This window comes from Macaca fascicularis, chromosome 13 (assembly GCF_037993035.2).
Source record: "Macaca fascicularis isolate 582-1 chromosome 13, T2T-MFA8v1.1".
Classification (NCBI taxonomy): Eukaryota; Metazoa; Chordata; class Mammalia; order Primates; family Cercopithecidae; genus Macaca; species Macaca fascicularis.
The window spans coordinates 77833798-77856562 of record NC_088387.1 but is presented as its reverse complement, the minus strand read 5'-3'; the positions used below and the strand labels follow the sequence as shown (position 1 = coordinate 77856562).

Here is a 22765-nt window from a genome sequence, read left to right as displayed (position 1 = left end):
TATGGTGGCATTTGCCTGTAGTCCCAACCACTTGGGTGGCTGAAGCAGGAGAATCGCTTGTGAACCTGAGAGGCAGAGGTTGCAGTGAGATGACATCACTCGACAGAGCGAGACTCCACCCCCACCAAGAAAAAAAGAAAGAAAAGTGACTTAATAAATACAGCCAACAATTCTGTTTCATTTTCATTTAAGTATCTTTTAAAGTTGTCTTTTCAGATGAAATAGCCTATACAAGCAAGCATATAAAAATGTACTTAGATCTAGGCTTTAAAATCTTTGTATCACAGAGAATTAAACCAGCACATTCAAAAGTAATCAAGCATATTCTGTTACATTGCTCTCAGTACAAAATGCGACATTCTGCTGATAGAATGAAAAATAATTTTTACATGATTTTAATCTTATCCTTTCAGGACTCCTTTTCAATAAATACATTTGTAATTTATTAATACAGTATTATATATAACCCAGGAAAATTATAAAACTGATATATAACTTATAAATATTTACATATATACATTGAGTGGTTCATCAGATTTTTTAAAATGGGGATATGTAATTTTATTTTAAAGTTCAGTAATGATCATACCTGGAAAAAATCTCACAAAGATACCTAGAACTGGATGGAGGTAAATTGATGTAGACCAGTGTCTCTCAAAACCTTAAATCACCAGCATGCTTTTTTGATGATTCCATCTAAGATCTATTGAAAATAATCCTTAGGTGTGGGAATAGGGCTATGGAGTCTGCATTTTGAGCAGCCATAAGAGCAAACATTTTATGGTGTTTATTGTGTTTTAAGTGCTGTTTTAAGCACTTTACATTGACTCATTCTTCACAGCATCCCTATGAGGTATAGGTACAGGTGACTAAGAAATTTGCCCAAGGTCACCTAGTTAGAGTGTAGGGTCAGCATTGTATGTAGAAAACATACCAGATAATTTTTTTGCATACTTTTGGGAACCATTACTCTAGTCTAAGTCATTTGAAATTGAGAAAGCTTTATTCAATAAAATAGTAAAGTTGGGTAGGTGGGGAGAGGGTGATGCATAGTAGTACTTTCCAGTTCTGAAGATTTTAAGTCTTTGTCAGTCAACACTGGGTAGCTACTTCATGGATTATAAGTTCAGCAATGTGAAGTCATTTTTTAGCACCATGTTAAAGGTATGTTTTTAACAGAATCCAAGTAATGATATGGTTTTCAGTTTTGTAGATACATAGTAAAAGTGGTAAAACCAAATGTGTGTAGAATGGAGATTTTTATGTTTTAATTGAATTTTGAGGTTGTCTTCAGGTTCACTGGGAGGAGAAATCTTGATTTCAATACTTGCTTTTGAACGTCTTCTAAAATATATTAGCATATCTTTTTACCTTGATTTATTGAACAAGATGACTCACTGTTTTGAATATTCTCATTGTCCAGTGTTCTATAAACTTACATGTCGAACCCTGGACTCACCTTGTAAATTAAATCAGAAGAAAATTATTAACAAAGTTTTATTTCTTGTTTTTCCTTTCTCCTAGAACAGCGGTCTCAACGTGGCTGCACATACAAGTCACCAGAGAGGCTTTTAAAAGATGATACCTGTGTCCCGTCCCTAGGGTTTCTGATTTAATTAGTCTGATTATTCTTATGTGCTAGGGCTGAGAAACCACTGTTCTGTAGGATGTAGGGGAGGAAATTTGTTGGGCTTTTGCTGTTGTTCCTGTAAATTAGAATAATACTAAAAAAAATCGAGATAGGAGTTACTAGACTATAGAGGGAATATTGTAGATACACTTTCTGTCAAATTTAAACATTTAACACCTGCATTTTTTTTTCCAGATTTATTGCTAAACATGGGTGCATTTTTGGATAAACCCAAAACTGAAAAACATAATGCTCATGGTGCTGGGAATGGTTTACGTTATGGCCTGAGCAGCATGCAAGGATGGAGAGTGGAAATGGAAGATGCACACACAGCTGTTGTAGGTATTCCTCACGGCTTGGAAGACTGGTCATTTTTTGCAGTTTATGATGGTCATGCTGGATCCCGAGTGGCAAATTACTGCTCAACACATTTATTAGAACACATCACTACTAACGAAGACTTTAGGGCAGCTGGAAAATCAGGATCTGCTCTTGAGCTTTCAGTGGAAAATGTTAAGAATGGTATCAGAACTGGATTTTTGAAAATTGATGAATACATGCGTAACTTTTCAGACCTCAGAAATGGGATGGACAGGAGTGGTTCAACTGCAGTGGGAGTTATGATTTCACCTAAGCATATCTACTTTATCAACTGTGGTGATTCACGTGCTGTTCTGTATAGGAATGGACAAGTCTGCTTTTCTACCCAGGATCACAAACCTTGCAATCCAAGGGAAAAGGAGCGAATCCAAAATGCAGGAGGCAGCGTGATGATACAGCGTGTTAATGGTTCATTAGCAGTGTCTCGTGCTCTGGGGGACTATGATTACAAGTGTGTTGATGGCAAGGGCCCGACAGAACAACTTGTTTCTCCAGAGCCTGAGGTTTATGAAATTTTAAGAGCAGAAGAGGATGAATTTATCATCTTGGCTTGTGATGGGATCTGGGATGTTATGAGTAATGAGGAACTCTGTGAATTTGTTAAATCTAGGCTTGAGGTATCTGATGACCTGGAAAATGTGTGCAATTGGGTAGTGGACACTTGTTTACATAAGGTATGTAAATTTTTTTGTCATTAAAATAACATGTTAATTTTGAAAAGGTACGGTGGGTAAAGTTAAGCAAACTTAAAATTTTAAAACTTAATATTTTCATAGAAGCTGTATGTTTTGAAATACTGTCTTTACCAGAAGTGAAACCATTGTTTTCTTTGCCATCCCTGTCTGTCCCAACCTTCTAATTTGAAAATTAAGCTTCATAAATTTGAGGCATTTGTTGTCATTTAAGTACTTTATGGCTTGTTGCTGTAGCAGAAGCATTTACACAGAATTGTGACTGTTTCTTGACATTGGCAGTAACCATCTTACGCCTGATTATGAAGCAGCTTGATAAAATATGTATATAGTAGAATTCTGTACTAGATATTACTAAAAGATCAAGAGCCATGTAAAATATTGGCAGATGTACTAGATGCCTAGCCTATATAAAATTTAGTTCTGAGTCTTCTAGCGGTGAAGACAAAAACTGAAATTAAAATATGGGTTGTATATTTCTCATTGTCTTCTAAAAGCAGCTCTTACCTGGCAGTACAATCTAAAAAGGATTTACATGTGGCTCTCTAAGTAATACATGACTTGATGGATACTATCTTTTGTAGAAGACAAAATTCTTTTCATATAGATGTTTGTATTATTTCTGATTAAAAACCAAAGGCTCATATAAAGTGTAATCTTGTGAAAAATTCCTGTGGAACACTGAAGTTTATTTAGATTTGTAATTTTCTATGAATCATTTGCTTGATACAGTAATAGAAAAAAAGTCCAGAGTAATAGATAATTGGCAGTCCTTTGAATGTCTTTAAAATACTCAGTTGTTTCAAGTGGGTTTTTGACAGCATCTATATATAATTCAATTAAAATTTGAGTTATCTGGCCAGAGTGTCTGGAGTAAGTATTCTCTAACAAAAGATACCAAGATAAAACTGACCTTTAGTTATATGAAATAAATAAAGGATTTGACTTATTTATTCTGTCTAGATTAGAACCATTCTATCTCCCTACTCCAAAATTTACTGTGGAAGGTAAGGGCATAACCAGACAGTTTTTCAGAAAGGATCTCTGGGTCTCTGGAAATGCCCAGATTTTGGTTAAATACCGATTTATTTTTAATAGAATGGAAAGAGACAGTTTCAAAAACAAAAAATTTAAAAGCTGTTCTTGTCAGTGGACAGCCTTTTTCTGAAAGAATTTTAATGATGGTACCTCTAGCTCCTCTGATTTTATTTTTAACACACTGTATCTTTTTACTTCTGGATGAGTTAAGTAAAGAAGTATCGATGGTTGTTGGTGATCAAATAGTAAGTGGGTCTAAAATTAATATATTTGTCTTTGAAATCTAAATGAAGCGATTCTGACCTGTAGATTTTTGAGACAAGCATAGGCGTATGTTTGTTGCCTAACTGATGAAAACAGCGTTTTCCCCAATTATATATATATAAAAAGTCTATACTTATTATTGGGAAAAAAATCCAGATGATACAAAAAATATAAACAAACACTCAAAATTTTGCCATTCACCTAAGTCAGCTACTTTGATTGCTGCGGTGTATATCTTTCCAGTCTTTTCTGCCTGCCTGTGAGTGTGTGTATTTTTATAAAACCGAGGTGATTATACTTGTTATTCTACAGCCTGCCTTTTCCAACAATATATTGTAGAGAGATCTCCATGCCTATAAGTATTGATCTGTATAATTTTTCTTGACTGCATAGTATTTTATTGAAAGAATGTGGTTGTGAGGGAATAGCCAAAAAATCTATTAGGTCTGTAATTTGGACTAAGGAAAGAAGTTTGTATTAGTAGATTAACTCTTATCCATTGAAAGGATGCTAGTTTTTGAGAATTTTGACTCAACCCTTTTGAATGAGGTTTAAATATTTCTGGTGGTATATCTTCACTTGATAGCTTTTATCAATTTAGAGTGATTAAATGGTCATGTTGATGATGTTAAAAGATTCTAGATGGCATCCTAGAATCTCAGAAATGAGGAATGATAATAACAGACAAGAGGTTGGGGCCCATGATTCATTCAGTGTTAATGGAAGCTGACCATCATAGTTCCTTCTAATGGAGCTGCATTCAAATTGAAATCAGTTTGGAGGTTTGAGTTGAAACACAACAGACTTAAAATTATTTTTGAACTATTGAAAGTTACTTATGACAACCTTCATTTCTGTTTAACTTCATAATTTTGTCTTTCCATTTATTTGTATTGTAAAAGCAAGGGTTAGCAATAAGATCAAATATAATTACTTTGAATTTATTCAGAAAAATTGTAAGTTAAAAATTCATGGAAAGCACTTAGCGATTGCTCAGTAGTTACCTGCTTTAAGAGGAGCGGAAACATTAATAAGTAGATGTTTCCCTGATAAGAGATTTAAATGAAGTCTTAGTTCTTTCTAACATTTCCATCACTTGTCATACCTTCATAATTTATAAGTACTTTCATCTTAACTCATTAAATCGTGGGAGGTTATCATAATCATAATCATGATAGTATTAGTAAATTGTTGTTTTCTGTAAGCCAAACGCTGTTCTAAATATTTTACACATTTTAACTCATGTAATTTTCACAACCATATGAGGTAGTCAGGATCGTGAGGTCAGGAGATAGAGGCCATCCTGGTTAACACGGTGAAACCCTGTCTCCACTAAAAAATAGAAAAAATTGTTCGGGGCCGGGCGCGGTGGTTCAAGCCTGTAATCCCAGCACTTTGGGAGGCCGAGACGGGCGGATCACGAGGTCAGATGATCGAGACCATCCTGGCTAACACGGTGAAACCCCGTCTCTACTAAAAAATACAAAAAAACTAGCCGGGCGAGGTGGCGGGCGCCTGTAGTCCCAGCTACTCGGGAGGCTGAGGCAGGAGAATGGCGTAAACCCAGGACGCGGAGCTTGCAGTGAGCTGAGATTGCGCCACTGCACTCCAGCCTGGGTGACAGAGCGAGACTCCGGCTCAAAAAAAAAAAAAAACATTTTTCAGGGTTGCCAATTAATATTAAGCTGTAAGTGTTGGCTTGGTGAGGTATTATCCTATTTAAATTAGGTATTTAACTCGAGGGGAGAATGGTAGCTAAGAAAGCAGCCCTCATTTTATTTCCAATGCTGGCATTTATGGTGTTTACTGCCAACTAACTTCGGGTTATATAGAATATGTAACTGCTGCTTGCATAGCTTTTCATAACTTGTAAATTATATGTACTTATTAATCCTCATAGTAACTTTCTGAGGTGAACAAAATAAAAGTTTTTATTTTTCAATTTGCAAGTAAGGAAATGGAGGTTGTTTGATATTAAAAGATATCCATAAGTCATATACTTGATGAGTATTGAGGCTGAGACTAGTTTTCTGACTCAAGTTTAGTATGTTTGTTAGCAATATTTCCCAGAAGGGTCTGACAAAGAAGTGTGTGTGTGTGTGTGTGTGTGTGTATGTGTGTGTGTGTATGTGTATGTCTGTGTGTGTGTCTGTCTCGGTTTTCATAGTCTGAAAAATTTTTCCCCAAGGGAAACATTGAGACTAAATATTTTTTTTGTAACAAATACAAAGATGTTTGAAGTAAAGTGATTCCCCTTGATGTTTCTGCTTTCCAGTCTCATCCCCCTTAGGGAACCACTGCTTATGGTTTGCTGTGTATCTTTCCAAATAGTTCTCTGTGATTATTGATAGAAATGTATAAACATAAAATAGGATTTTCTTTTTTTCTGTTTTACTGAAAAAAATCATGCTATGCTTGTTACTTTGTCATCTGCTTTGTTTTTCTTAAATCATAGAAGTCAGTATTCTTTTAAATTGTTCTTTTAAAATATTATTTGATTTTCCAAAATTTCATTTATATACTATCTACCAGAAGCCTATTTATTTTAAAACATGAGCTAATACCTCATAGTTGGATAAAATTGAGGGAATTATTATTTTCCAAAGGCAATATCATTCTGTAATAATTTATATAACAGAAAATGTAATCCCCTCAGTAATGGTTTAGTTCTAAACTCAGGAGAATTGCTTGAACTGAGATCATGCCATTGCACTCCAGCCTGGGCGACAGAGTGAGACTCTGTCTCAAAAAACAAAAACAAACAAAAAACTATATCAGATTATTTTCTGTTTAAGTTTAGGTGCCCTTATTTATGGCAGGGGCACTGACTTCTTTGATCTAGTACTGTAATTATTGAGCGTGTTAACCGCTGTGCTGTTGTAAAAAGTAAAAAGAACATGTAATGAAATAATCAATTTTTATATGCAGAGCTAATTTCTTTAGTTATCCAAACTGGATTTAGAAAAAAAAAAAACCATGTTTTATTTATGGACTTAGTGAAAACTTTATACTGGTTATACAAGGATGATTTGTCTCTAAAAAACAGAGTGGCACAAAGGAAAGGACCTTTTCTGTTGCTGTATAACAGCTACTGAAACATATTCATACTTGGTGTTTAGGGGAAAGCCATCTTTACCATAGAAATAGAAGTAAGCCAGGCAAGGTGGCTAAGAAGCAACATCATTGAAATCACACATGCCTGAGGTGTAAATACAAATTATTTCCCTTAAATATCTTTGGAGAGCCATAAACTTATTGGAACTCTCTTTCTTTTTTTTTTTTTTTTGAGACGGAGTCTCGCTCTGTCGCCCAGGCTGGAGTGCAGTGGCGCGATCTCGGCTCTCTGCAAGCTCAGCCTCCCGGGTTCACGCCATTCTCCTGCCTCAGCCTCCCGAGTAGCTGGGACTACAGGCGCCCACAACCGCGGCCGGCTAATTTTTTGTATTTTTAGTAGAGACGGGGTTTCACCGTGGTCTCGATCTCCTGACCTTGTGATCCGCCCGCCTCGGCCTCCCAAAGTGCTGGGATTACAGGCGTGAGCCACCGCGCCCGGCGGAACTCTCTTTCAATTAATTTTCCAGAAGTATCTGTATTTTATAACTTACAAAAATCTAATGGAAATTAGATAAGGAAATGTTCAAGAATGCTCACGTTGTTGTTACCAAAACTAAAAAGGGTTAAAGAAATTAGATTTCTAAAAGTGCAAGGCATTAATTCTGTTTATTCATAAAATTGCTTTATAAAATGTAATTATGCTTGATTCTTTTTTGTTGTTGTTTTGTTTTAGAAATGGGTGTCTCACTATGTTGCCCGGGCTAGTCTCAAACTCCTGGCTTCAAATGATCCTCCTGCCTCTGCCTCCCAAACTGCTGGGATTACAGGCAGCCACCATGTCCAGCTGTTTGATTCTTGAATATCCATGGTGTACTTTAAAATGATTTTTAATTAAAAAGTTTTGCTTGACCTGCCCTTATGACATTTATACAAGTATATTCATATAACCAAATACATACAGTATTTCTAATATAAAAGTTTTGGTGGATTTCATTAAGGAATGAGATTAATTTGGCCAATTTGGAAATTCTTGGTTTTCCAGATAACCGGTACTCTAATGAAATATACTCTTGTTGGTTCCTTCTTCCAAAGCACAACAATCTGTGGCAAGTTAATTTATTTTGAAGTCTTCTGAAGACCCAACCTTCACTGCCTTCAGACTCTACTCCCATTGAATTAGGAGGTGAAGGCAGAAGTTATTCAAGGCCACCTGTCTTTTGGGCTGTGTCATGTAGGTTCTGAAAGGCACAAGTCTGAACCAAGCCATGCCTGCCTAGATTCTGACCATAATAACTGAAAATACTAGAATGGGTGTGGTCTTGGTTTCTTTCACTTGAGTTGGCAAATTTGGCAAACTCCACTGTCAGACAAAATAGCCTACCACCTCCATTGACTTAGTTTTTTAGAGTGAACAGAAAAAGTTTTTTAAAAAAAATGCATTGTTCTAAGAAGAGTTTCATCTGTTCCTGCTCTTAGAAACTCAGTTAAAGTAATATACCTTTAGAAAAAGTAATGAGAAGATAGTTTTAATTTATTGCACACAATCTCATGGTACTAGAGTAGTATGTGCTTGCTTTCTTTTTTTTATTTTTTGAGACAGAGTCTTGCTCTGTTGCCCAGGCTAAAGTGTAGTGGTGTCATCACGGCTCACTGCAGTCTCCACCTCCCAGGCTTAAGTGATCCTTCCACCTCAGCCTCCTGAGTAGCTGGGACCTGGGACTACAGGTGTGCGCCACCAAGCTCAATTTTTGTATTTTCTGTAGAGATAAGGTTTTGCCATTATGCCCAGGCTAGTCTGGAACTCTTGGGTTCAAATGGTCTGCTCCCCGAGGCCTCCCAAAGTGCTGAGATTACAGCCATGAGCCACAGTGCCTGGTTTTTTGCTTTTTGCTTTTTTTTTTTTTTTTGAGACGGAGACTCACTCTGTCCCCCAGGCTGGAGTACATGGGCACAATCTCAGCTCATTGCAACCTCCACCTCCCAGGTTCAAGTGATTCTCCTGCCTCAGCCTCCTGAATAGCTGGGATTACAGGCGTGTGCCACCACGCCTGGATAATTTTTGTATTTTTAGTAGAGACAGGGTTTCACCATGTTAATCAGGCTGGTCTTGAATCCCTGACCTTGTGATCCACCCGCCTCAGCCTCCCAAATTGCTGGGATTACAGACGTGAGCCACCCCGCCCGGCCTGTGCTTCCTTTTTAACGCAGGTAATTTGTGAGGGTGTGGTTAAAAGGGAGAAATAAAATATGTCCTTAAATTAGCTATTTTAGCCACTTTGTAAAGACTCTGAAACTATTTGCGACTATACAACAATCTGATGTCTTTTCTTTAAAAGTTATTATATGACTACAGTTGGATCTCAGTTGTCCAGTTATAGTCCACTGTTGCTGTGCCCTTTGAATTGTTTCTTGTATTAATAGTTGTGGGGCTGGGCGTGGTGACTCACGCCTATGAATCCCAGCACTTTGGGAGGCTGAGGTGGGTGGATCACCTGAGGTCAGAAGTTCAAGACCAGCCTGGTCAACATGGTGAAACCCCATCTCTACTAAATATAAAAAAATTAGCCGGACATGGTGGTGGTTGCCTGTAATCCCAGCTACTCAGGAGGCCGAGGCAGGAGAATCGCTTGAACCCGGGAGGCAGAGGTTGCAGTGAGCCAAGATCGTGCCATTGGGCTCCAGCCTGGGCAACAAGAGTGAAATTTTGTCTCAAAAAATAATAATAATTGTTCAGTTTAGCATTTTGGGTATTCCACTGGATAACAAGTTTCAGCTATGTTAAATTCACAGAGTCGTAGCATTGCTCTGATGCAGTTTAAAAGCTAAGCTGGAAAACATTTGCATATGTGTTTGGGAGGATCCATTGTGGACTTAAGCCAGTTTGGGAATAGACAGTTTTGAGTGGGAAATAGTTTAGAAGATTTAATTTGTATTGAAGATATCTTCATTTCTCAGACTGGAATGGTGATGGGAAGAATAGTTCACCAGAATTAAAAATACAAAAATACTTACAGATCTACCCATATATAGACACCTTGTTTCTTCAAGTTGTGTTTTCAGTAGTTCATTGGAATAAAAATGTGTTGAACATAAACGTTCTGGATGATTAAATAAACTATAATTGCTTAAAGTATTTTGAAGTAAATGATAGTTGATAGACTGTAGAAATACAATTTTTTTCTTTTTTTTTCTTTAATATACAGGGAAGTCGAGATAACATGAGTATTGTACTAGTTTGCTTTTCAAATGCTCCCAAGGTCTCAGATGAAGCGGTGAAAAAAGATTCAGAGTTGGATAAGCACTTGGAATCACGGGTTGAAGGTAAGACAGATGCTTTTTAAAAATACAGACAGGCCAGGCATGGTAGCTCATGCCTGTAATCCTAGCACTTTTGTCACCTGGGTAACACAGCAAGACTCTATCTCAAGAAAAAAAAAAAAAATTAGAGAGGGAAAGTATTATTTTTGTTTATCAAATGATTATTTTAAAATTTCCTGGCCAGGCGCGGTGGCTCACACCTGTAATCCCAGCACTTTGGGAGGCTGAGGGCTGAGGCGGGCAGATCACGAGGTTAGATCGACACCATCCTGGCTAACATGGTGAAACCCTGTCTCTACTAAAATACAAAAAATTAGCCGGAAATGGTGGCACGCACCTGTAGTCCCAGCTACTCAGGAGGCTCAGGCAGGAGAATTGCTTGAATCTGGGAGGTGGAGGTTGCAGTGAGCTGAGATCATACCACTGCACTCCAGCCTGGGCGACAGAGCGAGACTCCGTCTCCCCCCCCCCAAAAAAATTACATAGGACAAAGAAGTATTTCAAAACAAGTCCTTGAAAAAACACATCTGTCTAAAATTTACTATCTTGGACCAATGTGTGGAGATTTATTGACAGGGAGAAGACAAATATGTCTGTTTCACTACCAAAGAGAAACATAATTTGAAGGTAGTTGGTTAGAGCTTGCTGGTTTTTTTTTTTTTTTCCTTCTTTCCCTGCATACATTTCTACTAGTAAGTGGAGAATCCACTGAAATTTCCCTTAACAATATCATGAAAACCAAGTACTCTAATTCCACTAATACTAATTCTCCCTTCCTGGTTTAATTATCATTGGAATTCATTACGGTATCCTTTCCCTTTTATTGATAGAGTTAAGATTAGTGGTTCAAAAGATTATTTTACATATTTTTTTAAACTTCATTTGGCAATAATTTTTTTATTTTTTTGAGACAGGGTCTTGCTCTTTTTGTTGCTTAAGGCTGGAGTACAGTGGCGTGATCTCGGCTCACTGCAGCCTCAACTCCCTGGGCTCAAGTGATCCTCTCACCTCAGCCTCTCCCAAGTAGCTGGAACTACAGGCATGTGCCACCACAGCTGGCTAGTTTTCTTTATTTTCTGTAGAGATGAGGCTCACTGTGTTTCCCAGGGTGGTCTCAAATTCCTGGACTCAAGCGATCCTCCCACATCGGCCTACCAAACTGCTGGAATTACAGGCGTGGGAGCCACCACACCCAGCCTAATAATTTTAAACATACAGAAAAGTTGCAAAAGTATTACAGGAGCTCCCATGTACATGTAGTATTCTTTACCTAGATTCCTCATTTGTTTATGTAATACCACGTTTGGCGCATCTCTATATATACTTTCTATAACATTCTCATTTTCTCTCTCCCTCCTTCCTTCCCTCTCCCCCCTCTCTCCTCTTACTCCCCTGCCCCCCCCATGTTACTACCTTTTTCCTGAGCCAAATCAATTGAAAGTTGCAAATGTGATATATCAGTACTCCTTAATAAAACGAAGATTACATAACACTACATAACTGTAGTACATCCATAAAAATTAGGAAATTGGCCCGGCACGGTGGCTCACACCTGTAATCCCAGCACTTTGGGAGGCCAAGGTGGGCGGATCAGGAGGTCAGGAGTTCGAGACCAGGCTGGCTAACATGGTGAAATCCCATCTGTACTAAAAATACAAAAATTAATCAGGCCTAGTAACGGGTGCCTGTAATCCCAGCTACTCGGGAGGCTGAGGTGGGAGAACTGCTTGAACCTGGAAAGCGGAGGTTGCAGTGAGCTGAGATCATGCCACTGCACTCTAACCTGGATGACAGAGCGAGACTCTGTCTTGGGAGGGGAAAAATTAAGGAATTAATGTTGATACAATATTAATATGTAATCCACAGATCTCATTTAAATTTCCCTGATTATCCCAGTAATGTCATATGTAGGTCCAGGTGCAGTCTAGAGCATGTGTGTTGCATTTAACTATCATGCCTCTTTAGTCTCTCCCTCAATGGAAAAAGTTCTGTAGTCTTTTTTTTATTTCTATGGACCTTTACATTTTTTAAGATGACAGGTTTGTGGAATGTGCAGCTTGGGTTGGCTGATGTTTCCTCTTGATAAGATTTAGGTTATACATTGGCAGGAATACCGTGGAAGTGATTGTAGATTGTTCTCAGTGCATCACAATCAGGGAGGCATGCGATGTTGATTTATAATGTTAACATCTTTTGTGACTTTCTTGGGTTGTTGTGTTTCAGGTTACTTAATTAATAATTATGTTATACCTAATAAGTATTTAATAAATATGTTATATTTACTCATAAGTATTCTATGGGGATATACTTTTGAGATTGAGATTGTTAATAACCTATTCTCATTAAGATTTCAGCAGATAGTTTTAGCATCCATTTGTGATTTTTGCCTGAAGAATGATAGCCAACTGGTGATTTTCTGATTTAGTCATTCTTTTTTTTTTTTTGAGATGGAGTTTCGCTGTTGTTGCCCAGGCTGTGGAGTGCAATGGCGTGATCTCAGCTCACCGCAACCTCCGCCTCCCAGGTTCAAGTGACTCTCCTGCCTCACCCTCCTGAGTAGCTGGGATTACAGGCACGTGCCACGATGCCCGGCCAGTTTTGTATTTTTAATAGAGATGGGATTTCTCCATGCTGGTCAGGCTGATCTCAAACTTCCGACCTCAGGTGATCCGCCCAGGTGATCCGCCCACCTTGGCCTCCGAAATTGCTGGCATTACAGGCATGAACCACCGTGCCTGGCTCAGTCATTCTTTTTATATGTGTTAGCATTTTACTGCAAGGAAAAATTTTCTTTTCTACCTGTTTATTTATATGAGCACAGACTCACAAATTCCTGTTCTATTCATTGTATTATAAACTGTTTCAGCCAATGAGAGCCTCTTAAAACTTGTTGCAGCATCTTTTTGTCCTGCCCGCAACTGTACAGTATTACAGGATTTATTGTAGTTTTCTCCCTTTTCATATTTATAACTCTCTTCTATCACGGCTAACCTTCATGCGTATGCCTTCCTCACTCCACATTGCCCATCCCTGTAGCCATCCTAAAGCTATGCTTACTGTGGTTAGCCATGAATATCCCATTCTGGACCAATTTGTGGCCACTATTTCCCCCTCCACTCCCTGAAAGATTTGTTTTGCTTAACTAAGCAAATCTAATGGTGTTGGACAAAATTATTCAGGAACGAGAGAAGGGAGAAGCTAGTCTGTTTATCTTTAATGTAATTGCTGGTATGTTTGAGTTTAAATCTGCTGTCTTTCTTGTTTCATCTATTTTTTTTTTTTAATCCTCCATTCTTGCCTTCTTTTAGATGTATTCCAGTTCATCCTAGGATTTGCTTATTAGTTACACATTCTTTAAAAAATTCCATTTAGTAGGCTGGGCACGGTGGTTCACGCCTGTAATCCCAGCACTTTGGGAGGCCAAGGAGGGCAGATCACGAGGTCAGGAGATCGAGACCGTCCTGGCTAACACGGTGAAACCCCGTCTCTACTAAAAATACAAAAAGAAATTAGCCGGGTGTGGTGGCGGGTGCCTGTAGTCCCAGCTACTTGGGAGGCTGAGGCAGGAGAATGGCATGAACCTGGGAGGTGGGGCTTGCAGTGAGCCGAGATCGTGCCACTGCACACTCCAGGCTGGGAGACAGAGCAAGACTCTGTCTGAAAAAAAAAAAAAAAAAGAAAAAAAAAATTCCATTTAGTTAAAAAAAAAATTTAGTGGTTACCCTGATAAATTGAGAATGTATTTTTCAGTCTTAAGGTCCTTTTCTTTTTTACTTTCAACCCTGAGAAGCTAAGTATCATAATCTTAATATAACCTTTTGATTTTATATATGCTGTTTTTAAGATATGAAATTACTTTTTATAAAGTTAGATTGTCAGTCTTTTTTCTTTTCTTTGCGGGAGAACTTTGATATCATACCAAGCTCTTCCACTCAAGGTTATGTAGTTACCTGTATTTTCTCCTAACACTTTTATGTTTTGATTTTTTTTTTTCTTTTTGGGGAGAAAATACATTTGAGTGATATAACTTACGATGATGGTGTAATGGGCTTGTTGAATTTGGCCTGTTGTGAGTCATTTTGTATATAATAGGCCACAGTAATTGGTGAGAGTTTTGAACTGTGAAGATCTGTGATTTCTAATATATAATTACAATTAAAAGTATAAAACCAAGGAGAGTCTTTTGCAAATTTGGAGAATGGGGATTTAGCTTTTCTGTCTCTACAGCTATCTAGCTATGCACCCTAAACAATGTGCTTAAAGTTTTTTGTGGGCCTACAATTTCCTCAGCCCTAAATGAATCTTGTTTTTAGGTCTCAGTGCTTTTGAGTCTCAGTGAATCCTGCTTTGAGGGTGATGGAAACGTGAGAAACATGTAAGAACACATTGAAGATTATGTCAGATACGGTCATATTCCTATTGATAATATTATTAAGAGGAGCTATTTTTATAGGAGTTAATGTTTAATGATAAATTGTAGTACATTGGGGTTGTAGATTGCTGACTATAGTTTATCAGAAGATGGGAGGAATTCTCTTAGTTTCCTTCTTCCTCATTCATAAAGAAACCGGGTAGTTTTTATTTTAGGAAGAACTCTCAAGTTTGGTCAGCTGCCTGTTATGTGATCTTATCCAACTTGCTTAACCCCTCAAGGTTCCAGTTACGTTATTGGAAACTAAAGATAAAAACACCAACCATAGAGGGTTCTTTTTGTTTTTTGTTTTTTTTTTTTTTTTTTTTTTGATACATAGTCTCGCTGTGTCCCCCAGGCTGGAATGCAGTGGTGCGATCTCAGCTCACTGTAAGCTTCACCTCCCGAGTTCACACCATTCTCCTGCCTCAGCCTCCTAAGTAGCTGGGACTACAGGTGCCCGCCACCACACCCGGCTAATTTCTTTTTGTATTTTTAGTAGAGACGGGGTTTCACCGTGTTAGCCAGGATGGTCTCGATTTCCTGACCTTGTGATCCACCCACCTTGGTCACCCAAAGTGCTGGGATTACAGGCTTGAGCCACCACACCTGGCCCCATAGAGTTTTTTTTTTTTTTAATAGATTGTTGCAGAAAAAGCTTATTGATGACAATTGTTAAAGATGGTAAGGCAGATATTTTTTTCAGGGGGGCCATGGCAGTAGATATAGGGACTACTATGATAGAATCTTGCAGTGACAGAAAGCAATTAAACTCAACTTGGGGTTCCATAAAGATAAGTGGAATTTATAACAAAGGAGCTGAGTGCTGGAAGGGAGTGTCAGTGGGTGAAAAATTATTACTAAGAGAAAGCATCAACATAAGGAAGGGGTTTCTGGCTAAACTGACTTGATAGGATGGCAGGCCAGGCTGAAATATCCAGAGTGGTCATATACCAAGTATGTGGGGGTTTTCAGTAAACTGACTGAGCAGGATTCTCAGTCAGCCTGGTTTCTACAAGCACAGAGAGGGAGCCCAAAGGTCTCTTAGTCAGAAAGAACTCAAGAGTCTTGCTGAAGGTTTGGTCCAAGGAAAGAGTTTTTGTCAAAATAAATGAGAATTTTGTTTATTAAGCACCTATTATGGTGCCTAGCATGTAAGTCCTCAGCAAACTGTAACTTGTATGAACTCTTAGCTTCTGTAATAGCCACATTTTAATTTCTTAAAGGTGTGGTCAATTCAGTTTAACTTGAGTTAATAATATTAATTTTCTTTTGCATAGTTTGTAACTTTCCAAAGTATATATTATATAGGAGAGATAACAAATATGTTATATGATCTCTAGGGCCTGTAGCAAATAGTTATTATTAATCAGGAAACAAAATTGTTAGCTCGGCAGCCACTACAAATTAAGTTGGTACTTAAAATGTAACTTCACAGTAGCTACACCTATAATCCTTGGGATGCCGAGACAGAAGGATTGCTTGAGACTAGGAGTTCAGGACCAGCCTGGTCATCATAGACCTACAAAAAAGTTTTAAAAAATAGCTGGGCATGTTGGTGCACACCTGTAGTTCCAGCTGCTGGAAGACTGAACAGGAGGATCGCTTGAGTTCTAGGAGTTTGGTGTTACAGTGAGCTGTGATGGCACCACTGCACTCCAGCCTGGGCCACAGAGGAAGAACATGTCTTAAAAAAAAAAAAAGTAACTTTTTATTTATAAAGCAGTGTTCTTCAGGAGCATTGTGTTTCTTCTGGGGTTTTAAATCATGTAATATGACTTTAAATTTTGTGGTAACTTGGTAAATCTGTGTATATGCTTTTAGTGATGACTGGTCAGGTAGGAAAGGAATAATACTAAAATAAACAGGAAATAGTTCACCTAAATTGGTGAATTGTATATTTAATGATTGCTTTCTACATATAGATTTACTCAGTGTTTATTGAACACGTGTCACTGAGAATATAGCAGAAAAAGAAATCTCATGGAATTTGTATTCTAGTAAAAACCTATTTTTTTAATAGAGAAATAGAGTAAGCAGAAAGCAGCAAGGAATATTGGTTAGGAATGTCTCTGTGAGGAAGGACATTTGAGCAGAGACCTGCATGGAGAGAGAATATCTGAGGGAAGAACATTCCAGGAAATGAGAACAGCAAAGACTAGGAGGGAATGTTCTTAGTGAGTGTAGCTGGGTTAGAATGAGCCAGTAGAAAACTAGAGGAAGATTAAGAGGTTTGTAGGAGGCATATCATGTAGGGTTCTGTAGACCAAAGTGAGGACTTTGGACTTTATTTGACTTGTGGTGGGAATTCATTGGAAGATTTTGAGTACAAGAGTGATTTGTTCTTTTTTTCCAAATGATCTCTCTTAGTTGCTGTATGGAGAAGAGATTGTATAAAGGGGAAAAGAGAAGGCAAAATACCAATTAGAAATTAAGCGTTAATACATGGTAGTGGTAAATTGGACTAGAGTAGAGGAGTGTGAAAATGCCTGGAGACATTTTTGGTGTCATAGCTGAGGGGGTGCCACTGGCATCTAGTGAATGGAGGCCAGGGATGCTGCTTGATATTCCACAGCGCACAGGACAGCCTCCACAACAAAAAAATTGTCTGGTGTAAAATGTCAGTGCTGTTGATGTTGAGAAGCCTTATACTATAAGACACAGACTTAAGGTAGAAAACTTAGACCTGCCTGTAATCCTAGCTACTTGGTAGGAAATGTTAAAGTCAATGTAAGGGTCTTGTGAGGCATGGTAAAACAGTTTGGATTTTGTATCTCAAGGGCTGCTGAAGACACTGCCTTTTTTTGTTTTAAAAGTAAGGCCTGGGCTGGGTGCGGTGGCTCACGCCTGTAATCCCAGCACTTTGGGAGGCCGAGGCGGGCGGATCACTTGAGGTTGGGAGTTCGAGACCAGCCTTACCAACGTGGAGAAACCCTGTCTCTACTAAAAATACAAAATTAGCCAGGCGTGGTGGCACATGGCCTGTAATCCCAGCTACTTGGGAGACTGAGGCAGGAGAATCGCTTGAACCCAGGAGGCGGAGGTTGCGGTGAGCCAAGATCGCACCATTGCACTCCAACCTGGGCAACAAGAGTGAAAGTCTGTCTCAAAAAAAAAAAATGCTATAGAATGTAACTATTTCAGGTAAGTAACAACCTGTAAAAATGATTTTTAATTTCTCCCCTTTTTCTTACAATTCTTATCCAGCTAAACTTTTGTTATCCTTTAGTAATGGCATTCATAACTTTTATATTATTTTTAATATTAGATCAGAAGTATTTTTCCGTATAGCTGTTTCTGTATTCATCGAGACACCTATTACGTAATTTTTAGTGATTATAGACCATTTCACTCAATGGCTACACTAAAGTTTTTTTTAACTGTCCTCTTGTTGCTGAACATTTAGTTTGTTCCAGTTTTTGCTTTTATGAATAATGCTGGAATGAACATATATGTGCAAATAACTGTGTTTTCCTTTTTTTCCCTGCATGACAATGTTTCAGTCAATAAGTAGCTTCTTGTATTACTTTTAAAAAATTTTTTGTGTGCTAATGATAATTTTTTTTAATATATTTTAAAATAGGTACTACCAAATAGTATTCTTGTTTCACTTCTTGGTGAGTACTGGCTTATCACATTAATTTAGGAACTTTTTTTAAAAACCTACAGAGATTATGGAGAAGTCTGGCGAGGAAGGAATGCCTGATCTTGCCCATGTCATGCGCATCTTGTCTGCAGAAAATATCCCAAATTTGCCTCCTGGGGGAGGTCTTGCTGGCAAGTAAGTAGAACAAAAAGAGCTAATTTTGAGTTCGTTTATAATTAGTAATTAAATAATTTGGGGTAAGAAAACTTAAATCAGAAGTACATCAATTATCTAGAGGTGAAATGGGTTAGTGTTTCTTATGCTAGAGAAGAACTCTTAAAACTTCATCCAAAAACGATTTTTTAAAAAATCTATCATACTCTGAGTATGAAGGTCCTTCTTTCCTTGCTAATGAGTACAAATGGATTGTGCAAAATCAGATTCTGAGAGTAAAGTGTAGAAAGTATGTTCTTGACAAGTATAGAGTGTAGCAGTTACTTTTTTAGTGTAGTCAGGATGAAATATTGAGATATTCACAAGCTTAAAATTCTATGTAATCTAATAAAACTAAAGCATGATTTTTTTTTAGGCGCAATGTAATTGAAGCTGTTTATAGTAGACTGAATCCACATAGAGAAAGTGATGGGGTAAGTTTTATTTTATTTCATAAGCATTTGAAGTAATTTCATAATATAAATACTAAATATGAGTACATTTACATTAATGAAGTCTATAATAAATTATAGTCTGTAGTAAATTACTACTGCTTTTCATTTTAAGGTGTCAGTTAAAGTTTAAGAAAATGTATTGAAGGTAGAGATAAAATTTTGTTTTGTGGATAGCTTTGTTGTCACTTTCTGGGCATCAAATGACCTTTTTTATTTGCGCTGTCTTTATTCTCTATATGTCTGCTTTTCCTTCTTCTCCTTTAAACCTTAATTTTGAGGCAAGAATGCTCTTTTAAATATCTCAATTTCTCCTCCAGCAGGCTGCTGCCATCACCAGAAGTTAGCGATAGTGAGTGAGTTATTATTTTATGACCAGACCTTTCAGTACCCCTGTATACCCACTTGGAATACCCGAGGATAGTTTTTTTCTAATATTATTGTTGTGTTATGGGTATATGAGCGTTGAGCTGAGATAACCGTTTCTGTTGTGCCTTGCTGTACTTCATCAGAGCAAGACTCTATGCCCTTACCTTTTATTTTGCTTTCCTTCAAAATGTCAGCGAGCTGCCAGCTGCTGCTCTATGTTGTTTTATTTTGTTTTAGTACTATTACCATGAGACAGAAGTCTCTTTTTTTTTTTTTTAATCCAAGTGAGTTCAAATAAGTATTTTTCTCTTGGGTTTTCAAGTTTTTATGTCTAAAAATAAATTACTTAATTTTTAATATATGTGCTTCAAAGCTTTAAGGGAGCCAAACTTAGAAACGAAACTGATTGGGAGCAAGAGCCCCCCTCCAGTCTCCAGCTCCTCTTGGCAGATTGAGAGAGACAGTATCCATTGGCTAGAAATCATATATCATCTCAGTTGTATTATTTGCTAGGATTCATTATTGCATAGCAATATAATATAGTTTCTTTTCCTTAACAGTAAAAGTATCCTGGCAAAAAGGAAAATTTAACAATTAATATAATTTTAGGGAGTCATATAAAAGTGATGCTATATATTGCTAATTATAATTTATATCTTGGTCTAGTGCAGTAATTCTGAGTTTTTTTTTGTGGCAGGTACCTCAAAGTATTAAGAATTGTACCCAAGGCCGGGCATGGTGGCTCACGCCTGTAATCCCAGCACTTTGGGAGGCCGAGGCGGGCGGATCACCTGAGGTCAGGAGTTTGAGATCAGCCTGACCAACATGGAGAAACCCCGTCTCTACTGAACATACAAAATTAGCCGGGCATGGTGGCGCATGCCTGTAATCCCAGCTACTTGGGAGTCTGAGGCGGGAGAATTGCTTGAACCCGGGAGGCGGAGGTTGTGGTGAGCTGCGATCATTCCATTGCACTCCAGCCTGGGCAACAAGAGCAAAACTCCGTCTCAAAGAAAAAAAAAAAAAAAAGAATTGACCCAAAGCTGTGAAAATTAATTTAAAAATTACAAATATTTTATGTGATCCATCAGAGAACCCTCAAAGAAATGAGTGTAGGATGTTGACATGACTAAAAGGATGGTGGTAATTTGGAAGGTTGAGAGAAGAGAATCTTTCCTTTTCAGCTACATTATAGATTCTACAGGGCATCTACTACCTTGATTAGAGGAAATAAGCCCTCAGAAGACAGTTATTGATTCATTATTAGCCGTAGAAGTACTCCCATTTCCTCAGATGTTTCAAAGTACAACCCTCATGTGTAATCTTAAAAAACATATATATATACCTTGCTGGATTTTGGGGTCCCTCAAGAAAATAGTCTGTTTTTACTCCAAACAAGGTTTTCTGTTTAACATATACCAAGGGTAACCTAAATTTTTTAAAAAGAAAAAATGATTACACATAGTAGCTACATAAACAGGGAGTAAATAGGCAACGGAACTATGAAACTAGGAGGAAATGCTCAATATATAAACCTTACCTTAAATAGATTGTTATTTGGCTATAGAAATGGGATATATGTACTTAATTACCTTCATACATAAATGTTCTGTTAATATCAGCAGATCAAATACTGACAGTGTGTCATATAGTGGATTCACAGAGGGAGAAGACTAGAAAACATAAGACATGACCCCACTTGTGTGCTCAGTGCAGCTTACACTGTAGTTATAAACACACCTTAAATGATCAAAATATTTCACATAGCTTAGTAACAAATAAATGACAAAATCCAGAATGTGACCATTGCCATGTGAATTGGACAGTGATTGCTGTGAAAGTTCAGCTAAGTAGGGGGAAAGTCAGCTTAGAGAAAAGATAGGATTTGAAGAATGATTTGAGTGGTAGAAATGACATGAGGATGATGATCTTTCAAGTGGACTGGAGAGGCATGGACAAAGTATAAGCTGTCTTCAAAACAAAGGACATCTTTTTTGGCTAAAGCAGAGAACTGCTGTGGTGAAAAATAAGAATTTAGGTTGCAGAGGTATTTGCTAAGAGACCAGCCTTTTGAACATCATTTTAGGGTAATGAACCACCTTATGTTTAGAGCATAAGAATGATAGACTCAAGAAAAATCTGTGGTATTTTAATCTGTTAGAAACATTTACCGTATTAAAGAGATGCAGGCAGTCAGGTAGTTGTGAAATAATTACAGAGACCAAATGGTAACTGTAAACTTATTATCATTACATAGATATATGGATTAAAGGAACTTCCCTTGTTTACTATGAAAACTGACTTTGCAGCCTAGAATTCTAAATGGGGAAATATATGCCTTTCACAATAATCACTAACTTAGAAAAATGTTGAACTATAATTGCAAGTAGCAGAAATGTGCTGAAAAATACCGCAGAAGGAGAAGGAATGAAGAAAATACAGACATGTGATTACATTCTCAGCTCTTAACTTGACCCACTGTAGCAAAAAGCTAGCCACAGAGGTGCTCCATAAATGCTTCTTAGCAGTGTGGATGATGTCGCCAGGAGCTGGATATTAACTTGCGGGGTCAGAAAGATGAAAGTATGGTAGAATTACAGAAGAGGAGAAAGTTGGAAGGTATTATAAAAATTAAGTGTTTTTTAAATAACAAAAATTATTTTTGTTTAGATATTTAAACAAAGAATTCTAGCCAGAGTTAAATCGGAGGGTTTTTTTAGGCTCCTGAAATGTCTGCTTTATATCGGAGAGAATTGTTCTGTTGTAAATGATTATAAGTAGTACCACTAGAAATAGGGATTCATTCATTTTTCTTATAATTAAGACAAATCTTTTAAATAAATATTTTTCAGAAAGCAAAGTCAGAAATTAAGTAATTTTAATATATATTCAGAAAGGTTACTATTTAGGGGAAACTTCTTGTTTACTAAATTTGTTTTTTAGTCTGTGTTCCATACTAAACTAACTTTTAAGAACGTGTTCCATCTTCTTACCGCAAGCAATATTGTGGTATTTTCCCAACTTTTAAAATGCAAATTTGTAACAAAGAGTCTAGCAGGGATTCTTAGTCTAGGGATGCACGAATCCCCAGAAATCTTTTGGAAAATCTCCAGCAAAAGCAAAACTACATTTTACTGCAAGTTGTGTTTATATTAGACAGGGCTCTGGGGTCACACTCCTTCCCTTTTTCTAAAATGCTAGTTTGTGTTTTATAACTAGAATATAAATTTTGTGAGATCTGGGACTTTATCTGATTCATTTATGTCTGTAGTCCAAGCGCTTACAACAATCCTGGCATACTGTGAAAGCTCAGTAAATATTTTTTGAATAGGAAATATTTGTATTTATTCATTTCTA

The 22765-nt window shown here is 37.4% G+C and overlaps 1 protein-coding gene across 6 annotated transcripts in view; it reads left to right on the top strand.

The window, feature by feature from the left end:
- PPM1B (protein phosphatase, Mg2+/Mn2+ dependent 1B) overlaps positions 1-22765 on the top strand; it is a 90370-nt gene that overhangs the window by 42101 nt on the left and 25504 nt on the right. For 3 of the 6 annotated variants that reach the window (XM_015433716.4, XM_005575989.5, XM_065527118.2), the window contains exons 2-5: positions 1826-2685; positions 10263-10380; positions 18458-18569; positions 18964-19021. In XM_015433716.4, coding sequence (XP_015289202.1) covers positions 1840-2685; positions 10263-10380; positions 18458-18569; positions 18964-19021 — 1134 coding nt within the window. In that variant the 5' untranslated portion in view covers positions 1826-1839. The remainder of the gene's footprint in view (positions 1-1825; positions 2686-10262; positions 10381-18457; positions 18570-18963; positions 19022-22765) is intronic. The other 3 variants (XM_074011873.1, XM_074011872.1, XM_074011871.1) reach the window with 1 other exon arrangement.